Source organism: Saccostrea echinata, unplaced genomic scaffold, assembly GCF_033153115.1.
Source record: "Saccostrea echinata isolate AGI-Se365-2 ecotype Australia unplaced genomic scaffold, CSIRO_AGI_Sech_v1 ptg000054l, whole genome shotgun sequence".
NCBI classification, from domain to species: domain Eukaryota; kingdom Metazoa; phylum Mollusca; class Bivalvia; order Ostreida; family Ostreidae; genus Saccostrea; species Saccostrea echinata.
The window spans coordinates 59,537,163-59,557,404 of record NW_026889803.1 but is presented as its reverse complement, the minus strand read 5'-3'; the positions used below and the strand labels follow the sequence as shown (position 1 = coordinate 59,557,404).

Sequence of the window (20,242 nt, the reverse complement as noted above, 5' to 3'; positions counted from 1 at the left end):
GATGACATGTATAAGTTAATGATGTCTTAAAAATTTCATTTAAAGAATAAGATTTACAGCCCATAGGATATACCAGAGATCTAGTACAGAATCAAATTAATAGGCCTTAATCATATGCTTCATTTCAAACTGTAGGCCTATCGTAAATTTTTTATGACCCTAAATATCTATTCCGAAATTCCCCGTCATTCACTAAATAATGGCTAGATCTATATTTTAAATAAATCATCAAAATATGAACAGGAAAAAGTGAAATGCAGAAATATAATTTGAGAAGAGCAAGTGATACTAGGGACCTGGTAATATTAATGAACTGAATTGACTTAATTTTTAGTCCCCTACCGGTGAAACCGGAGGGGACTATAGGTTTTCTCTGAGTCTGTCCGTCCCTCTGTCTGTCTGTCCGTCTGTCCCTCTGTCTGTCTGTCAGTCTGTCCCACTTGGTTTTCCGCACTTTTTTCCTAAACGCTTGTAGATATTGAGCTGATTTTTGGTATGTGACTTTACCTTGATGAGTTACAGATCAAGTTTGTATTTCGTTCCGCTTCATTGATTTTTGACGAAATTATGGCATTTTCAATTTTTTACGGGAACCAGATTACACTTGCCGGTAGGGGACTAGTATTGCTAATGCAATACTCTCAGAATGCTTGTTTAAACATGATTAACGTATCTTTTCTAGTCTGGGTATGGTAAAGATTTTATGATGTCATGAAGTTCATTCTTTAACCATGTTAATAGTAAAATTCACAGACTAAGAGACAAAAATAAATTGAATCTATATTTGTCAGTATCTGAGGGACATACAAGTTTAGAATCTTTAAATAGCCCAACCATAGAGTTGTTCTGCATCCATTCGGCAAACCTCGGCTGATTCCGTCACCTTCATCAGATGAGGTACGAATCGGCCGAGGTGTGCCGAGTGGTTCTGCATCGTGATAGTCATGTGGTTTTCTGCGCACGTGTATTTGTTTTGACATTATGAAAAAGATGTATGTTTTATCAACTTTTTGTGTGGTTTTAACCTTTGGGTTTATTTCGACATCCCACTTGGAATTTACGACATTGGGTACCAATGGTGGTACCAGTTGCGCAGGCAAGTTTGTAACAACTCGTTAAACATGATTTTAACCTATCTAACGCGGAAGTAGATATGCATGTATTTCCAATCTCAAAAATCCCCATAATTCTAGTTTGCAATATTTAAGCACAACTTAACGTTTTACAACTTGCAGGCACGATACGTAGTATCGGAAGGAGGGGTGCCCCCTCTTTTTTCCAAACATTACTGTTGAAAATGATTATTATAATTAAAAAGCTGGTTGCCCCCTCCCCGTCACTTTTTGTTTGCAGCATAGTTAAATCATGGTAATTAGGTATAATGTATTATAAAATTTTGTTGCAAAAAGGGCTGGGACCCCCCCCCCCCCATTTTAGGAGTTTGGGCAGTCCCCCTGCTCTCTCTCACTTCAGTTTTTATTTCAGGTATGTGGTCTATTTTTTCTGACTGCCCCCTCTCCCACTTAATGGCGCGTCACAAGATGTCATAAATTTTTGTTGATATATTACATGTTGTTCATAGGTCAAGGAAGGGAGTAGATAGGGCACCCAATCACTAAATTTAAAGATCTGTGTTTTTTGTTTTTTGTTTTCAGTGTGTACAGTGGTGCTCGGTCTGGCAGAGCAACTCTCTGTGATTCATAATGAGACAGTAGTCAAGGGACTTGAGAGAATCTGTAACTTCCTGCCCGGCTCTTACCAAGGAGCATGTAAAGAGTTTACCGACTTCATCGCTGCTGATATTATCAAAGTGTAACGTAAAATGATATCAATCCTTGGCATATAGTGTAAAGATTTTAGGCCATGGTAAATAATATCTTTGATTTACGTCCTTTTATTCTTCTAAAAAGTAACCATCCAGTTCGTCTGAGTAACAAACATATTTTTAAAACACTTTCAATAATAAGCAAATGGTAAGCTAAAAGAAAGCTTTGATCATGATATGTTGTCATTCTCTATTTTCTAGTATTAAAAAAAAATTTCAATTTCATACAATAAGGATGTCAAAGCATTTATATCATGGAATGTACTTGAATTTCTTTGAAGATTTGCTTCCTTCTTAAATAAAGGTTTTTGAATTGTTGCATTTCAAAGAGCCATACTCTTGACGCGGAATAAACAGAATTGCATCAAAGGTTTAGAGAGGGTAGCCTAAACATCGAATAAATATTGGAAAGAACCGAGAAAAAGAGCAGTTGATTGATTAACTAAGTTGTAATTATTTCACTGCTTTTTTGGAGGGGAGAGGGTCTGAAAACTTACCATAAGAACAGAATTAATTTATTATGGCCTTCTATTTACTGTTGTTTAATGTTACATACATGTACAACACTGTACAATAGCTTTAAAGATAACTAAACCTTTAAAAATATTTGGAGAAACTTAATGGTTAAACCCGGCTTTATTTCTGACAGGTTCTCAAGAGACGACACAGCGGACACAGCATGTCACAAGTTATCGTTCTGTTTCACAGAGCCCCATACAGAAATGTGTCACATCTTCCCCATCAGACCCAAACAAAGACTTCAACTGCAATTATTTCAGGTATACACTACAGTGATCGATCTCATTTCTACAATAATATAATAGTAATATAAATAAGAAGGTTGTGTTTCACTATTTACTATTGCGTTAACTTTCAGACACATAGATCTCATCGGATTGGAGCGAATATATGCGATTTACCCGGGATCAAAAGGATATGCACTTGGATTGATGAGTAAATTTTAAAATCATTTCTTTAAATTTTCATAGATAGTAAATTTAAATCAGAGTATATCTTATTGCAAGTTCTTAAAAATCATATTTTTATTAAAAACATTAACTACAACTTTGTTTATTAAAATACTGAACACAATAAACGTTGCAAGCATATTTTAAGAGATATTGAGAGTTGAAATTCAAATAGGGCGATATGCAATATTTCAATTGAATTTCGGCGCCATGCCGCGGCAGTTCAGTGATAGATAAGAATCTGAACACTGTTTATAACGGAATTGTTGTATTGGTATGATTATAAAAGAAAAGGTAATTAGTAAAAAAAAAAATCCCATCACCTTTCAACTACAGGTTTTATTCTAACTATCCCCCGACGCCCTTCTGAAATCGACGATGATTCAATCGCTTAATTATGTACAAATGAATATAGATTGATTAAAAATATTTTGTAAAAACCGGCTAGGTTTTTAATTTATTTCGTTTTACCGAATCTACTATAGTTTGAAAAAAATATTCACCTTTTTCTGTTTGTTATTCTAAAACATTTAGAATATGTATTTGTATAACCAGCTCTGATTACAGTAATGTTTTGAGATGGGGAAATTTACTTGAGACTGCCATCCTTTACAAAATATATGCAGTTACATTTACATAAATTGATGTTATTTTATAGATAAACAATAACAAGACTCTATTTGCCAATGTTGTGAATAAAAAAAGCCTTATACGTTAGATAAGATGACAAATCAACTTGTATATTGTAAACGGAGGCGATTTTCTTCCTCTTCGCCGCGTATCCCTCCCTATCGTCGCTGTTAACTGGTTAATCTTTAGCTCACCTCAACGAAGTTAGGGGGAGCTTATGTAATACCATCGGCGCCGGTGTCGGCGACGATGTCCTAGGTTAAAGTTTTTGGAGCAGATTTCTTTTCAAATACTCCTATGCCCTATGTTAACCAGAGATGCATGGAGGATGCTTCTAGTATTCTTCAATGTACCAGTCAAGGTTTCAGATGCTGCAATTTCAGCTACAGGTTAAAGATTTTGGAGCAGGTCTCATTTCCAAGTTACTATAATCCCTATATTGACCAAACTTGCATGGATGATTCATCTAAGGATGGACACTACCAGACTTGCTTCGGATGCTGGATCTGACCTATATTTTCCAGATGAGTGACCAAGTTAAAGTTTTTAGAGCAGGTCTATTCCCAAGTAACTATTAGCTCTACCTGGGCCAAACTTGCATTGAAAATGCAGCTAGGAATGCATACTACCAGACTTGATGTTGATGCTGGATCTGACCTACATTTTCCAGATGAATGACCAGGTTAAGCTTTTTGGAACAGGTCTATTCCCAAGTAACTATTAGCTCTAACTGGACCAGTTTGCATGGATAATGTATCTAGGGATGGACACTACTAGACTTGCTTTGGATGCTGGATCTAATCTTTATTTTCCAAATGAGTGAATTTTAGCCACTCTTTAACCAAATTAGCATGGATGATGTATCTATGGATGGACACTTCCAGGTTTGCTTCGGATGTGAATCTGACCTACATTTCCCAGATGAGTGACCAGGTTAAATTTTTGGAGAAGGTCTCATTTCCAACTATAACTATAAGCCTTATGTTGACCGAACTTGCATGGATAAAACATGTAAGGATGAACACTACTGGACTTGCTTCGGATCTGACCTACATTTTCCAGGTGAGTAACCAGGTGAAAGTTTTTGGAGCAGATTCATTACCAAGAAACTGTAAGCCTTATTTTGGCCAAATTTGCATGGATAATGCATCTAAGGATGCACACTACTGGACTACTGGACTTACTTCTGATGCTGATTACTACGTTATAACAATCCAATATATTTATATAATACAAAGAGAACGTACTTGACTAATTTCATGTTATACAGAGATTAATTAAGAAATGAATTTAATTTTTGAAGATTCATGAGGACATGAACTACGACGCTTCACGCCGGCATATTTCATGAAGCGCGTTAGCGCTTCATGATAAATATGCCGGCGTGAAGCGTTGTAGTTCATGTACCTCATGAATTTTCAAAAATTAAATTTATTTCTTATATTTACATTATTTTCTGATGAGTTACCACAATTAAAAACCGTCATTTTTAAAGCAAACAGTTTGCACTATAGTTTTGACGTCAAGTACGGTATTATGACGTAACAATGGAGATATTCATGCTCATCCACGGTAGTTCATGAGAAAATGAACAGTCTTCTAATTTGTAAAGAATCTTAAGGAAAAATATTTGGAAATGTAAATATTCTCATATAAACTTTGTAGACAGTGTTTGTCAGATTGTTATTTATTTCAATATTATATGAATTAATTCCTATTATGATTGACATTATAATGTTATTTATTTCTTTAGTATATTCAGTAAACATGACCCTGCTGTAGACTATTATATGAATTCCTATTATGATTGACATTATAATGTTATTTATTTCTTTAGTATATTCAGCAAACATGACCCTGCTGTAGACTATTATATGAATTCCTATTATGATTGTCATTATAATGTTATTTATTTCTTTAGTATATTCAGTAAACATGACCCTGCTGTAGACTATTATATGAATTCCTATTATGATTGACATTATAATGTTATTTATTTCTTTAGTATATTCAGTAAACATGACCCTGCTGTAGACTATTATATGAATTCCTATTATGATTGACATTATAATGTTATTTATTTCTTTAGTATATTCAGTAAACATGACCCTGCTGTAGACTATTATATGAATTCCTATTATGATTGACATTATAATGTTATTTATTTCTTTAGTATATTCAGTAAACATGACCCTGCTGTAGACTATTATATGAATTCCTATTATGATTGACATTATAATGTTATTTATTTCTTTAGTATATTCAGTAAACATGACCCTGCTGTAGACTATTATATGAATTCCTATTATGATTGACATTATAATGTTATTTATTTCTTTAGTATATTCAGCAAACATGACCCTGCTGTAGACTATTATATGAATTCCTATTATGATTGTCATTATAATGTTATTTATTTCTTTAGTATATTCAGCAAACATGACCCTGCTGTAGACTATTATATGAATTCCTATTATGATTGACATTATAATGTTATTTATTTCTTTAGTATATTCAGTAAACATGACCCTGCTGTAGACTATTATATGAATTCCTATTATGATTGACATTATAATGTTATTTATTTCTTTAGTATATTCAGTAAACATGACCCTGCTGTAGACTTGGATGGAGATTTTCACAGTGTGTATCAAGTAAGTCAAAGTTCCTCCTGAATTAACAGCAGTTATTATTATGTATAAAATTATACCCAATGAATCCAGTATAACAACAGGTGTAATGCTATTGCATAGGGATGTTTTTTTTTCTGGGGGGGGGGGGGGGACAGAAAATCGGGATTAGCTAGATGGTACACGGTTAACCAACAAGAGTTATCAATCTTTAGTGTGGTATTACGTATGTTGAATGTGTGCAGGTTGTGTTAACCTTTGCTTTCAAATTAATTCTCATAGTAGAAAAAGTGCTATCTTAACTTTGACTATAACTTTTGAACGGTTGGTAGTAATAGAGTTTTCATAATTGTATTCTTTGTGACAAGACCTTTCTTTGTGTATCAATATTTTTGCCCTCTTGACCTTGACCTTTGACATACATTTGTAAAACTTTCACATTGGCCATGAGCTGCTAGAAGGGGACATCAGGGTTTCAAAAACACATGTTGTTTTCATTAACATCTTTTCAACAACTAAACCATGATACTGCATGGTATTTAATACACTTCATTCTGATTCTTTCGTAGTGGATAAGAATCTGCTACGAATTAAGGAAAACCAGCAAAAAGGAGAGCTACAGTGCCAAAGAATGAGAACGCAAAATTATCAAAGTACGCGAAGGGAGCCAAATTGTCCATAAATGTTAATAAAACTACAAATAAAGGCCAAGATTTCATTTTATACACAGGGGCTAGTAGCGAAATGTCAATCAATTTCAAGCACCCAATGATGGACCTTAATTCACTTGATTGACGGGATATTCTGAGGGCGGTGCTTATTATCTCGGGCTTTAAAGTCTCATAAAAAGTAGGTCAAATTCAAGGTCAAGAGATAAAAAATGTCGGTACGAAAAGAAAAGCCTAATGTCATAAGAAATTCACAAGACAAATACAAAAGAGCTGGACTAACCGTTCAGAACTTATAGCCAAGGTTGAAATAGTCAAATTACAAGGTCAAGAGGAAAAAATGTTTGTACCTAAAGAAAGATCTTGTCACTAGAAATACATAAGGTAAATAAGAAAGCCCTATCACCAACTGTTCAAAAGTTATGGCTAAGGTTAAAGTTTTCTAAAAGTGGGTCAAACCAAGGTCAAGAGAGAAAAGATTTTGGTTCCCAAAGAAAGATCTTGTCATAAGGAATTTACAGTCATGTGAAATATGAAAGCCACAGCCAGAACCGTTCAAAAGTTATTCCAAGGTTATACTTGGTTAAAAGTTTTAAAAATATATGTTAAACTCCAAGGCCAAGGCCAAGAAGTAAAAAATGTCAGTACCCAAAAGTCAGGTTTTATCACAAGAAATGCACAAGTGAATATATGAAAGCCCTAACACCAATCAGTTATAAGGTTTAAGTTTTTGCGGACAAACAGAAAGAGAAACAGATCAAAAACTATATATGTCCCCGAAACTTCAATTACAGAGACATAAAACAAGATGTGTTTGTGAAACACTGATGCCCCCGTATGGCAGCTTATGGCGAAGGTTAAAGTTTCTTCAAATGCAAGTCAAAATCCAGGCCAAAAGATAAAAAATGTTGATACCCAAAGAAAGGTCTTGTCTCGAGGAATACACCTGTGAAATTTGAAAGTCCTAGATACAACTGTTCAAAAGTTATGGCGAAGGTTAAAGTTTTTTAAATAAAAGTCAAACGTCAAGGTCAAAGTCAAAGTGGTTGGTATCCAAAGGAAGATCTTGTCACAAGGATTACATATGTGAAGTATGAAAGCCCTAGCACCAACCATTCAAAAGTTATGGCCAAGGTTAAAGTTTTTCAAAAGTAGGTCAAACTCCTAGGTCAAGGTCAAAGGGTCAAAGTGGTTGGTATCCAAAGGAAGGTCTTGTCACAAGGATTACATATGTGAAGTATGAAAGCCCTAGCATCAACCATTCAAAAGTTATGGCCAAGGTAAAGTTTTTCAAAAGTAGGTCAAACTCCTAGGTCAAGGTCAAAAGGTCAAAGTGGTGGTTGGTATCCAAAGGAAGGTCTTGTCGCAAGGGTTACATATGTGAAGTATGAAAGCCCTAGCTCCAATCATTCAAAAGTTATGGCCAAGGTTAAAGTTTTTCAAAAGTAGGTCAAACTCCTAGGTCAAGGTCAAAGGGTCAAAGTGGTTGATATCCAGAGGAAGGTCTTGTCACAAGGAATACACATGTGAAGTTTGAAACCCCAAGCACCAACTGTTCAGAAGTTATGGCCAAGGTTAAAGTCTCATAAAATTTTGCAAAAGTGGGTCAAACTCCAAGGTCAAGGTCAAAAGGTCAAATATGATGGTCCCAAAGAAAGGTCTTGTCACAAGGAATACACATGTGAAATATGAAAGTCATAGCTCCAACCAATCAAAAGTTATGGGCAAGGTTAAAGTTGACAACAGACAGACAGACAGATAAACGGACAAACAGACAGATAGGACAAAAACAATATACCCCCGGGATCTTTCGATCCGGGGGCATAAAAAAATTATCCCTGTTGAAAATGACCTATTCAAATTATTATTTTGAGCTATATAGACATGTAAATTTGGACTATACCGATAAATTCTTTGGCATGGTAAATAAGGTATAGTGCTCCATGCAAATGAACAGGTATATACATGTATTGCGACTGATCACAACAATCAATAATTCCTTTAATGCATTGTGGATATTCTACAGTCTGGTCATATCATCCAAAGCGATTTCTTTTCAAGTTTTAGAGATTTAGTCAGAATTTTCTATCATATACTTTGTTTTTTTTCCCTGCTTCATATGTTGTATCGTTGGAAGCCTTTTTATTTGTGAACAAAATAACTCTAAACAATGGTGCCGTGCCCTCTATTGCTGTATTGGATGGGATCATAAATTCGACTTAAATTTGCCTTTTCTCCTTGTTTCTTAATTTGTACACTAAGGAGATGGACGGACATAGCGTGCAGAAAGCCTACAGCTTCAGATACATAAAAATCATGTTCAATTTGTGAATTTAGTATTTAGAGTAAAGTTCTCATTATTGAAATTTATGAAATTATGATAAACAAAACTTTTCTGAGGAAAATTTTCTCGGCCAAATGTGGGGTTCGAACCCAAAGCAATCAGGCCCGTAGGAAGCAATTTCAGTTTTTTTTTTTTTTTTTGGGGGGGGGGCACAGACATACATTTTCAGTTGAGGGGGCACTATCAACTACCAAAATTTCTTGACAAGCAAAGAAAAAAAAGAAAGAAAAAAAAGCTCATCAGACGTTTTTATTGAGGGGGCACAAGCATATAGTATCTATGTTTTCTATAGTAATCTATATATCGGCAAAATTATTGCCCCCCCCCCCCCCCCGGTTCCTACGGCCATGGCAATAAAAATCCTGAGTATCATTTTCTATCGAGAGTAGCATGCTAACCACTAGACTACACAAGTCCTGATGAAGGGTGGCATTTAAATCATGTTTGTGATATGACCCTTGACTTAATGGACTTCAAGTATTTCTCGAAAAGATGCGAATGTTGTGTATTTTCATGCAAACTTTGAGGATTAACTTTCAAAAAAATGGAGCGAAGACCCACTCATATCGAAAAATAGTATTATAGTATGAGAAAATGATTCTTTTTGCCCTCTTTGGTGTGTGTACACTATTTCATAGGCAAATAAGTTCAATCTTTGAGGGATTTTTGCAAATTGTAGAGATTCTACATAAAGTATATCTTAATGTTAAGTGAAATAACAAGGAAAATTTTTAATATAATTGAGATTTAATTTTTCACCTTCATGTTTGTCACGCTATATGCTTTTCGCTCGTCATGTTCACCTATCTTCTTTGTACACAATTTGATGATTTTTTTTATCGTTTAATGATTTCACAGACTTTAAGAGGGACGTCTTGGAGAGGAAAAGATTGTGATGACGAAAGAAAAGCGTTTCATCCTGGTGCAAAGTATGTGTAACATTGGTCATACTCATATAGTCACACAGTTATATATATATGTGTATATAGTCAATCATGGATACTCACATAGTCATAGATACTCGCATAGTCATAGATACTTACATAGTCATATAGATACTCACATAATCATAGTAACTCACATAGTTATAGATACGCACATAGTCATAGATACATAGTCATAGTAACTCACATATAGTCAAAGATACTCATATAGTCATATAGATACGCACATAGCTATAGTTAAGTTGTCATATTTAAGAAAAGTATATATTTATATGTTCTACCACTAGGCTGATTTAATTAAGCACATTTTATTGATACATTATCAATCGGATTAGCGACAAGTTGTTTTTTTTTTTCAACTTAGGTTGTCCTCTCCAATACAAAGAAAATACCACTTTTTGCTCATATGTCCAAAGAATCCAAAAATAAATAAATAAAATGATACCAGAATATTTTGAATTTGACGTGAATGCATGAAGGTTATTAATGGTACATTCTCAGCTACAGAGACAAACTTGTATTTTTTGTTCGTTTTAAACTTGAATGATTATTTTTTCTGATTTTGAATTAATTCTTGATTCAGACCAATAAATGGAGACAAAAGCATAGATTCCAACTGCAATGGCATATACGTGAGTTGTGAATAATTGAATAATTATCATATAGTAATAAAAGTAAGTTGTGTCTTCTTTCCCTTATCAGACCATCAAATATAAGGAAAATGTATAGTCAAGTCAAAACATGTAGCATTTATTTTATCTAGGGTGTGAACCCTGCGAATGGGCGTGGTTATGAAGAGGAATTGTGCGGGACCAGCCAACCACGTGGTGTCGCTGTTCTCGGCGACTCCATTAGTGCTCATTTCCATCTGCCAAGGGAATGGTTCAACGCCACTGAGATGTCTCTTGTAACACATATCATTCAATTATAAGAGGAGAATTTCTGCAAACATACCTTTTTTTATTCGTTTTTTTTTAAAATACAAATATTTCTCTGCTTGCTATTTATAGAAAGTGTTCGAACCTCTTCCATTTATGTTGGAGAATGAACTCGACTGGCCAGAATTCTCATCGACCACAGGTAGGATGTAATCAACAGTTTGAGCCTCATTTATCTTTTTTCAGTGCAGTGTCTAGATAAAATTGGATAAAAATTGTTTTTCTTTTTTAAATAGCTTTCATGAACAACACAGAAAAGTTCCATGATGTTATACACGGACCCGTAGATTCCATGTACATGAGAATGTTTGATAGGAATCATTGTAACCACCGGGACTACCAGAACATTGCTGTGAACGGTAAATATTCCGCACGGACTCTTGTCATATCTTTTGCACAGTACAAATCATATTTGTTTTTCATTCATGTACCGCGTGTATACAAGAAATGATATACCGATAAAAGATGCAAAAGAAGCATGTTGAACCCCCTCCATCTGAGGTATAGTACCATTTGACCTTTATCCGACCTTGAATCCGACATAGTTCTATTCCCATTAGACCTTTATCCGACCCTGAATATCACATTGACCATCTCTTGCTTTAAATTGGAACCACTTTCAAAAGATCAAAATTCTCTTAATTTTAAAGACCATTTTCAGTTTCTTTAATTATAAGTCTCATGTATTTTAACTTTTTACCAAAATAAAGCTATGAACAGACAACGGTGAACCTAAAAAAAAATTGAAATCAAACTATGTGTTTTAACAGCTGTTAATTTATCAATACAATCTTCTAACGCTACTCTTAATAAATAAGCCTGTTTTAATCTCCATTTTATAACATTAAGTCATAATTTACATGCTTGATTTTTGTTTTAGCTGAAATTTAATATCTTTGAATTTCTCAGGAGCAAGAGCATCCTCAATGGCCGATACCATTCAGTTTAGGTATGCTAAAAACCAATGTATCATTTACATATGTACATCACAAACCTAATATCTTCCTAAAATCATCAGAAGTCACTGACCCTGCTATAACAAAACCAAACATAACAATGCACTATGTCAGTTCAGTCCTTCATTATGGGTCATATAAATCATACAATATATTATATAACAAAACAACATTTTACTGATTTTTTAAAACTGTTCTGATAATTATTTGTTATCAAAGAACATTGCCCCCCTAAATTATTTATTTCTTTAATACTTGTTATAGAAAGCAATTGTATTATTTTAAAGACATCTGGTCTTGGGGAGTAGTGATTTTTGATAAAATTGTTTCTTAAATTACATAAAACTGGACAGATAATAAAAAAATGAAATTCATTTACAATATGATCTTAATTAAACAAATCATATTTCTTTAAGTACACTTGCAAACATAAATAATCAGCTAATGTAAATATAAAAAAGCAATTTGGTGAACCACATATATCAGATATAACTCTCTGTTTACAACCATTGTACGTCCTGAAGTAATACCTATTATAATAATACTCTCATCTTTTAGATTATTATGATAGTGTTCAGCCAAACCTACATTCCTTCATTCAATTCATCTTTATTTGTATAATTACCCAAAACAACAGTACAAACTGTTTTGTTTTTCAAGGTTTTGAAGGACAAATATAGTCTCAGTTGTACTTGATCTGATCATATATGATATATTTCTGGTCCCATTCTAACAATCTATCATTCAAAACACATTTTATCAGTGAAGAACAATTAACATATATAGGCTATACCTCTGTTATCATTTTGGTATTAAAATCATATAAATTATAAATTTCTTGTTTTGAAAATAGTTCCTAGTTATATATCCCAGTGAGCTTGAAAAAAAAGATACCACAGAGTCTGACACATCTGTTTCATATTTGGATTTTTATTAGATTAATCTAACGACAAAGCTTTATGGCTTTAACTTTTCAATCGTCAATTTCCCTTACTTATGCAACCCTTATCACCTGCATATGGAGTATATATCGCTCAGTTGATTCGATACGCAAGAGCATGTTCTGCGTATGAACAATTACTAAAACGCGGTAAGATGTTGACAAACAAGTTGATGAAACAAGAATATCAGCTGTCTCGTTTAAAGTCATCATTTCGTAAGTTCTATGGTCGATACAATGACCTTGTCAGCAAATACAATTTATCATTGAGTCAAATGCTGACTGACGTTTTTCATACTATAATTGTTAGGCCATTATTTACACACTGATTTGTCGACGTATTTTTCCGTTATTTACCGATCATGGCAAGGAGCACACGGCGGGTGTGACCGGTCGGCAGGGGATGCTCACTCTTCCATGGCACGTGATCCCACCTCTGATGTTTTAGAGGTCCGTGTTTGCTCTGCTCCTGATTTGTATTGATTTAATGCACTTTGAGCTTGAATACTCTTCGTTATCTCATTATTTCATTCCAGGTTACGAGGTAGACTATAAATTCTAGAGTTGCAAACCCTTAGGATAAAAAAAATGACTTAATATGCATGCAAGTCATAATATATTTAATGTTTTCTTTTTGAAAATATGTGATGCTTAAAACAAAAATTAATTGATATGGATAATTCACTGTTTATAGCTACCATGATTGTAAACCATTTTGCATTCATTACTTGCAGTTGTAGTGATTTATAGAATTTTAATTTGTTTTAAAAAGTCTCAGAAGAAACATCACAGATGACCAGCCAATGATTGTCTTCTATGCTCTTGTTGGTAATGACGTCTGTAACGGGTTAGTATTAATGGACGTCCACTGAATAGATCGCAGTTAATTAAGTTTTCCTATAGTTTTTGAATCACCATACAAAAATACACGCACCTTCTTTTGTAGACACCACGATACATTTAACCACATGACAACTGTGGAAGAAATGAAGAATAAATCCATCAGCACATTGAACTTCTTAGTAAGTTTTCTATATGTACGATGTGATGTTTAATGAACAATTTGATTCAGTTTTCATAACAAACAATAATGAACAATTTATGGTTTAGTAAATAAGTTACAAGCAGTTGACTGATTTAAGATTCTATCTTGTGTAATAATTGAACACAATTTACTGTAAATTCTCCTTCATCTTAGACAAAGGTTCTTCCGAAAGAGAGTCATGTGTTTTTCGTTGGACTAGCAGACGGAGCTGTTTTGTATAGAGCGCTTAGTGACAGGGTTCATCCGATTGGATCTCTGCGGAATGACGTCACTTACTCCAACTTCTATGATTATTTCAATTGCTTAGAGGTAAATACACAATTCATGAAAATCTGATGAAAGAAAAAAATTCTCAAACTGCATATTGTTTAAAATGCTTATTAATATTTTTATTTTTATGAATTCCCTGCATTGTAGATATCCCCATGTTTAGGTTGGATGAATACTAATGCAACGATACGAGATCTCACAACAAAGGTATAGCACTACCCACCTGTTGTATAGACTACCTCAGGCTGGTGATGAACTGTGATGTTAATTGACCATATCATATTAAATAATAAATAAATTAAATATAAAAATACACCCAGAGATTGTCTATTTTATTTCATTATTAGTTCTTTGTGATAGTAAAATACCTATCATTCAACCATCTGTCGGCTTATTTCTTTCATTTTTTTTTTCATTTGATGAACGGTGTTCGCCATGTGTATTAAAAATAATTAGCATTTTTTTTCTTTTTTCAAAACGATATTCTTCTAAGCAAGAAATTAAGAGACAATATGCACCGAGGTACATCATTCTGACATTCATTTTCTGAATTCAACGAACTTTTTGCCATGGTTGATAAAAAAAACAATTAAAGACAAAGAAAATGAAGAAGTTTAGATTATCCATTTAAACCAGTAGAGCTACGGTCTCATCAGAGAGTTATGACGTTATACATTACAAAGATTATAATTGTTTTGTAGAGAGCCATTGAGCTGAGTGAAGCACTGAAAGAGGTCGTGGTATCTCACCAATCATCGTTCTCAAACTTTAAATTATATTACCTGGACAATCCGATAGATCAAGGTATTCTCTAACTTTAAATTATATTACCTGGACAATCCGATAGATCAAGGCATTCTCAAACTTTAAATTATATTACCTGGACAATCCGATAGATCAAGGTATTCTCAAACTTTAAATTATATTACCTGGACAATCCGATAGATCAAGGTATTCTCAAACTTTAAATTATATTACCTGGACAATCCGATAGATCAAGGTATTCTCTAACTTTAATTTTTATTACCTGGACAATCCGATAGATCAAGGTATTCTCAAACTTTGATTTATATTACCTGGACAATCCGATAGATCAAAGTATTCTCAAATTTTGGATAATATTACCTGGACAATCCGATAGATCAAGATTTATCTAACTTAAGATTACAGTACCCGGTCAATCCGATAGATCAAGTTTTTCTCTAACTTTGAATTATATTACCTTGACAATTCGATAGATCAATGTAAAGTTTCTATTAGAGATATATTCGAAGACTCCTTTTCCGATCCCATGTCTTCTATTTCAAAATGTTCTGCAAAAAACTGTAAAACCTGTGACATTTTGATAACTAACACTTCTTTCACCAGTAATCTTACTGGACAGAGCTTCTGTACCAAAACTTGGGAAAATCTGAACTGCAAATCTTCTAATGTTGTCTACGGAATAGAATGTAATCTTTGTGGACTTGTTTATGTTGGTGAAACCAAGGGATCACTCAATAAAAGAACATCAGGTCATAGATTTCAGATAAATAATGGGGGTCAGCAACTTTTATACAAACATTTTAATTTACCTGATCATTCAATTTTGTCAATGAAAGTTAGAATTCTGGAAAAGATTTACCACCACACAAACAGTCCATCACTGAGTACACCTTTCCGTAGACAACGAGAAGAATTTTGGATAAGAAAGCTAGGGACGACCTTTCCCTATGGATGTAATGATAATGTCGATAGAGTTGGGAATCTTTCCAGTCCACAGTGTAACAATGTAAATGTGATGGGACTTTTTAACCATACACAGAGACGTAAGCGTAGTCATGGGAATCGGTCTTACAATAAACCTTTAATACACGATGTCTCTTTTGATTCATTACTACCTTACGTAAATCAACAGTTAGGGTTACATCATATTCGCACCAAACTTTACTCTGTCCCTTTGAAACTTTTAAATAGTCTTCTTGAAAAGGTCAAGGAAAGTCCATTTTTTGATTCTTCGACACCAGAATATAGGCTCGGATCTGTAGTTATGGATATTGCCAATCACAGGCTTTTTAAACCCCAGCGTTTTACTGAAGAAAATGCAGCTAAAACAATCCGTTTTTTCCTTAAACTTCAATATGCCAACAAAGGAATTGACGCGGTTAATATAAGTAATATCCTTAATCACAAAAGGGTCCAGTCTTGTATTCCACCATATTTCAAGTTAAAGACTACACCTTGTATTTCCTACAAATATACATCGACTATTGCTTCCAAACTTTTTAATTACAGGAAAACTTTACAGGGCCTGGATATCGAATAACTGAAACATAATCCTCCATCGTGTTCATGTTCTTCTTCGCCCTATAACTATAGTCCTGCTGGACACGTTATTACTGGTGACGTAAATATAGTTAATAATGAGGATCTTAGATCACTAATTTTAAAAGGTCCTAAATTTAAGGAACCCAGATCCTTCAACTGGCGTAAGAATTTCATAAATATTATGGATTCTGTAGAGGACTACGCCAGGCGATGGGTCAGACATGAAAAAGAAGACCTTGACACTTTGTCAGAATGGATTAAATGTATCAGATGTATGTTAAAATCGCGCATTAAAAGATTGAGAGGCAATATGAAAACCATCTATCCTTCTGTATTCAATAATCCAGAAGTGAAAAAAGAATTAGATAGATTACATGATCAGTACGTACTGGTCCCTGCTGACAAAGCAGGTAACAACATTGTCTTTGTTTGTAAGGCTCATTATTTTAAATGTATTTTAGAGGAACTTGGATTTAATTCTACAAGTGGTAATCCAACTTATACTCAAAGTTCCCTTTCTAAGGAAGAAATTCTTCAAAATCATATGTCAGTTTTGAATATTTTTAATATTCCAAACAACCAAAATGAATTCGAATTACCTTATTTATATTGGATTCCGAAACTTCATAAAAATCCTTACAAACAAAGATACATAGCGGGTTCCAGTAAATGTTCAACCAAGCCTCTATCTTTACTCCTCACTAAGATATTAACAGTGGTGAAGGAGAAACTTCAAGAGTACTGTGCAACAATATATTCGACAAGTGGTGTAAATCAGATGTGGATACTTAAAAATTCCAAGGAACTTTTGAAAAATTTGAAATCACAAGATTTTACCAAAATCAACTGCTTAAAAACTTACGACTTTTCAACTTTATACACAACCATTCCCCACGATAAATTAAAGTCCAGGCTTTTTGATATCATTGACAGCTGCTTTTTCAATAAAAATGGAACTCGTAAATATACTTACCTTGTCATTGGTCATTTGCAAAATTATTTTGTTAAAAAACATTCTGATTGTACACACAAGTACTCTGAAGTTGACATTAAAAAGATGCTTGAGTTTCTGATTGACAATATCTATGTGGTTTTTGGAGACCAGGTCTTCCAACAATCTATTGGAATTCCTATGGGTACCAATTGCGCCCCGTTATTAGCAGACCTTTTTTTGTATTCATATGAAGCAGAATTTGTCCAAAATCTTGTACGTGAAAAGAAGAAAACACTTGCTGTGGCGTTCAACTCGACATTTAGATATATCGACGACGTATTGTCAATTAACAATGGCTATTTTCATTCTTATGTCGATACGATATATCCTGGTGAACTTGAGATAAAAGATACCACAGAGTCTGACACATCTGTTTCATATTTGGATATTTTACTTGAAAAAGACGTTAATGGTAATCTAACAACCAAGCTTTATGATAAACGTGATGACTTTAACTTTTCAATCGTCAACTTCCCTTACTTATTCAGCAATATATCTTCATCACCTGCATACGGGGTATATATCTCTCAGTTGATTCGATACGCAAGAGCATGCTCTACGTATGTACAATTTCTAAAACGAGGTAAATTATTGACAAATAAGTTGATGAAACAAAAATATCAGCTGTCTCGTTTAAAGTCATCATTTCGTAAGTTCTATGGTCGATACAATGACCTTGTCAGCAAATACAATTTATCATTGAGTCAAATGCTGACTGACGTTTTTCATACTAATTGTTAGACCATTATTTACACACTGAATTGTCGACGAATTTTTCCGTTATTTCCCGATCATGACAATGAGCACACGGCGGGTGTGACCGGTCGGCAGGGGATGCTCACTCCTCCATGGCACCTGATCCCACCTCTGATGTTTGGAGGTCCGTGTTTGCTCTGCTCCTATTTTGTATTGTATAATGGACTTTTGAGCTTGAATACTGTTCGTTATCTCCATATATTTCATCAAGGTATTCTCAAACTTTAAAGTATATTACCTGGATAGTCCAATAGATCAAGTTATTCTCTAACTTTGCATAATATTACCTGGACAATCCGATAGATTAAGTTATTCTCTAACTTTGAATTATATTACCTGGACAATCCGATAATCAAGGTACCCTCTAACTTAAGATTACAATAACCGGACAATCAGATAGATCAAGTTATCCTGTAACTTTAAATTATATTACCTGGACAATCCGATAGTTCAAGGTATTCTCTAACTTAACATTATATTACCTGGACAATTCGATAGATCAAGGTTTTCTGAATTGTATAAATCTGAGCAATTCGATAGACCCGATGGATCAAAGCATTTTCTTATTTAATTTAAATTATATAAGCTGAACAATCCGATAGATCAATATATTTTCTAACTTTGAATTGTATTATCTGGACAATTGGATAGATCAGGTTATTTCTAACTTTAAATTATATTACCTGGACAATCTAACAGATAAGGTATATTACATGAGCAATCCGACAGATCAAGGTATTTTCTTACTTTAAATTGTATTACCTAGGCAATCTGATTTATCAAGCTATTCACAAACATTAAATTTTATTATTTGGACATTTTGATAGATAAAGGAATAAAAATGAAAAAGATTATCTTAGTTTTGAAAAAAAATTAAATAAAAGCAAGTAATTTATTTTATCCAGTTTTGGACGAGTGGACAAAACAGGGTGGAGAGGCGTGGGAGCTATTAGAACCCGTGGACGGATTCCACTCTAATCAGGTAATGTACGGTTACTAGAATTAATTGACAGGTTGTAAGCACCACTATTAATAGGTAATCTGCAGTTACTAAAACTTTGGACGGTAATGTGCAGTTACTAAAACCTTTGGACAATATCAACTCAAGTACTAGTATATGTATTAGGAACTATACTGTACACGAATAGTACAGATTCTGTGGACGAAATGATAAATTCTACTCTCATGCAGTTATATTGTTTAGTAAATATTTTGTATTTATTTAGTGTATCATTTATTGTTACGCAGAACATGTCTGCTCTTCTGATATCAATATTTTGATTCTATTTTAACGAAGTTGTTCGGAGAAGCGTATATAAACCAAAAGAAACCATAAGCCCTACCTGGACCAAACTTGCATGGATGATGCATCTTCGACTTGCTTTAGATGCTGGATCTGATCTACGTTTTCCAGATGAGTGACAAGGTTGAAGTTTCTGAAGCAGATCATATTCCTTAGTTCATAAATATCCTACTCAGACCAAACTTTAAGTTTGGTATGGAACTTTGCCTTGCTTATAGATAACATTCTTTGAGGAGAGCATTGTAATCTTTAATAAAAAATAACGATTACCTAGTATGTTTTATTTATGTATTTATTTTTATTTAGCATGGACAGGCTCTCACGGCTAAGACTGTTTGGGAAAATTTGGAAAAAATGTATCCCGACGTCATAGGACCAGTAAATCCCAATAATTCCAGAATTAAATCTTTATTTGGGAACCAGGGAGGCTATCTGTGATGACTGCTGTAATGATCACAATAAAGAATGACTGGGTTGTGCAATGTTTCTTACATATCTTTTACCGTGCAAATGTATTTAATTGTAAATGAACATCTGTGTATCATTTTATCACAAAGTACTGTACATTTTCACTCAAAATAAAACAAGGAAGTCACTGAGTTGTTTATTTGTTTAAATTCTTTTGATGCAGTTTGAATGTAGGATTCCTGAACCCCCGGCTTTTACAAAAGAACTTACGACTAAAACCCAAATGTTACTTTGCAAATAACTTTCTATTTTGAAT

At 33.8% G+C, this 20,242-nt stretch overlaps 1 protein-coding gene across 1 annotated transcript; it reads left to right on the top strand.

Annotated features, from left to right (window-relative positions):
- Window positions 1-1,075: 1,075 nt before the first annotated feature.
- LOC133205061 (acyloxyacyl hydrolase-like) lies at window positions 1,076-20,020 on the top strand. The gene is made up of 18 exons (XM_061340802.1): window positions 1,076-1,100; window positions 1,656-1,812; window positions 2,475-2,604; window positions 2,703-2,779; window positions 6,017-6,077; window positions 9,924-9,994; window positions 10,593-10,641; window positions 10,773-10,916; window positions 11,020-11,089; window positions 11,184-11,306; window positions 11,857-11,896; window positions 13,616-13,690; window positions 13,790-13,865; window positions 14,042-14,197; window positions 14,306-14,365; window positions 14,860-14,962; window positions 19,121-19,197; window positions 19,825-20,020. The coding sequence occupies exons 1-18, from the start codon at window positions 1,076-1,078 to the stop codon at window positions 19,954-19,956; spliced, it is 1,626 nt and encodes a 541-aa protein (XP_061196786.1). The 3' UTR covers window positions 19,957-20,020.
- The last annotated feature ends 222 nt before the right edge of the window (window positions 20,021-20,242 follow it).

Excerpts from the sequence above, each read along its gene's own strand:
- LOC133205061 (XM_061340802.1), top strand. The coding sequence starts at position 1,076 with ATGGTGGTACCAGTTGCGCAGGCAA. Across the intron at positions 13,866-14,041 it reads TCAGCACATTGAACTTCTTA|ACAAAGGTTCTTCCGAAAGA; the intron begins GTAAGTTTTCTA and ends CCTTCATCTTAG. Across the intron at positions 14,963-19,120 it reads GGACAATCCGATAGATCAAG|TTTTGGACGAGTGGACAAAA; the intron begins GTATTCTCTAAC and ends TATTTTATCCAG.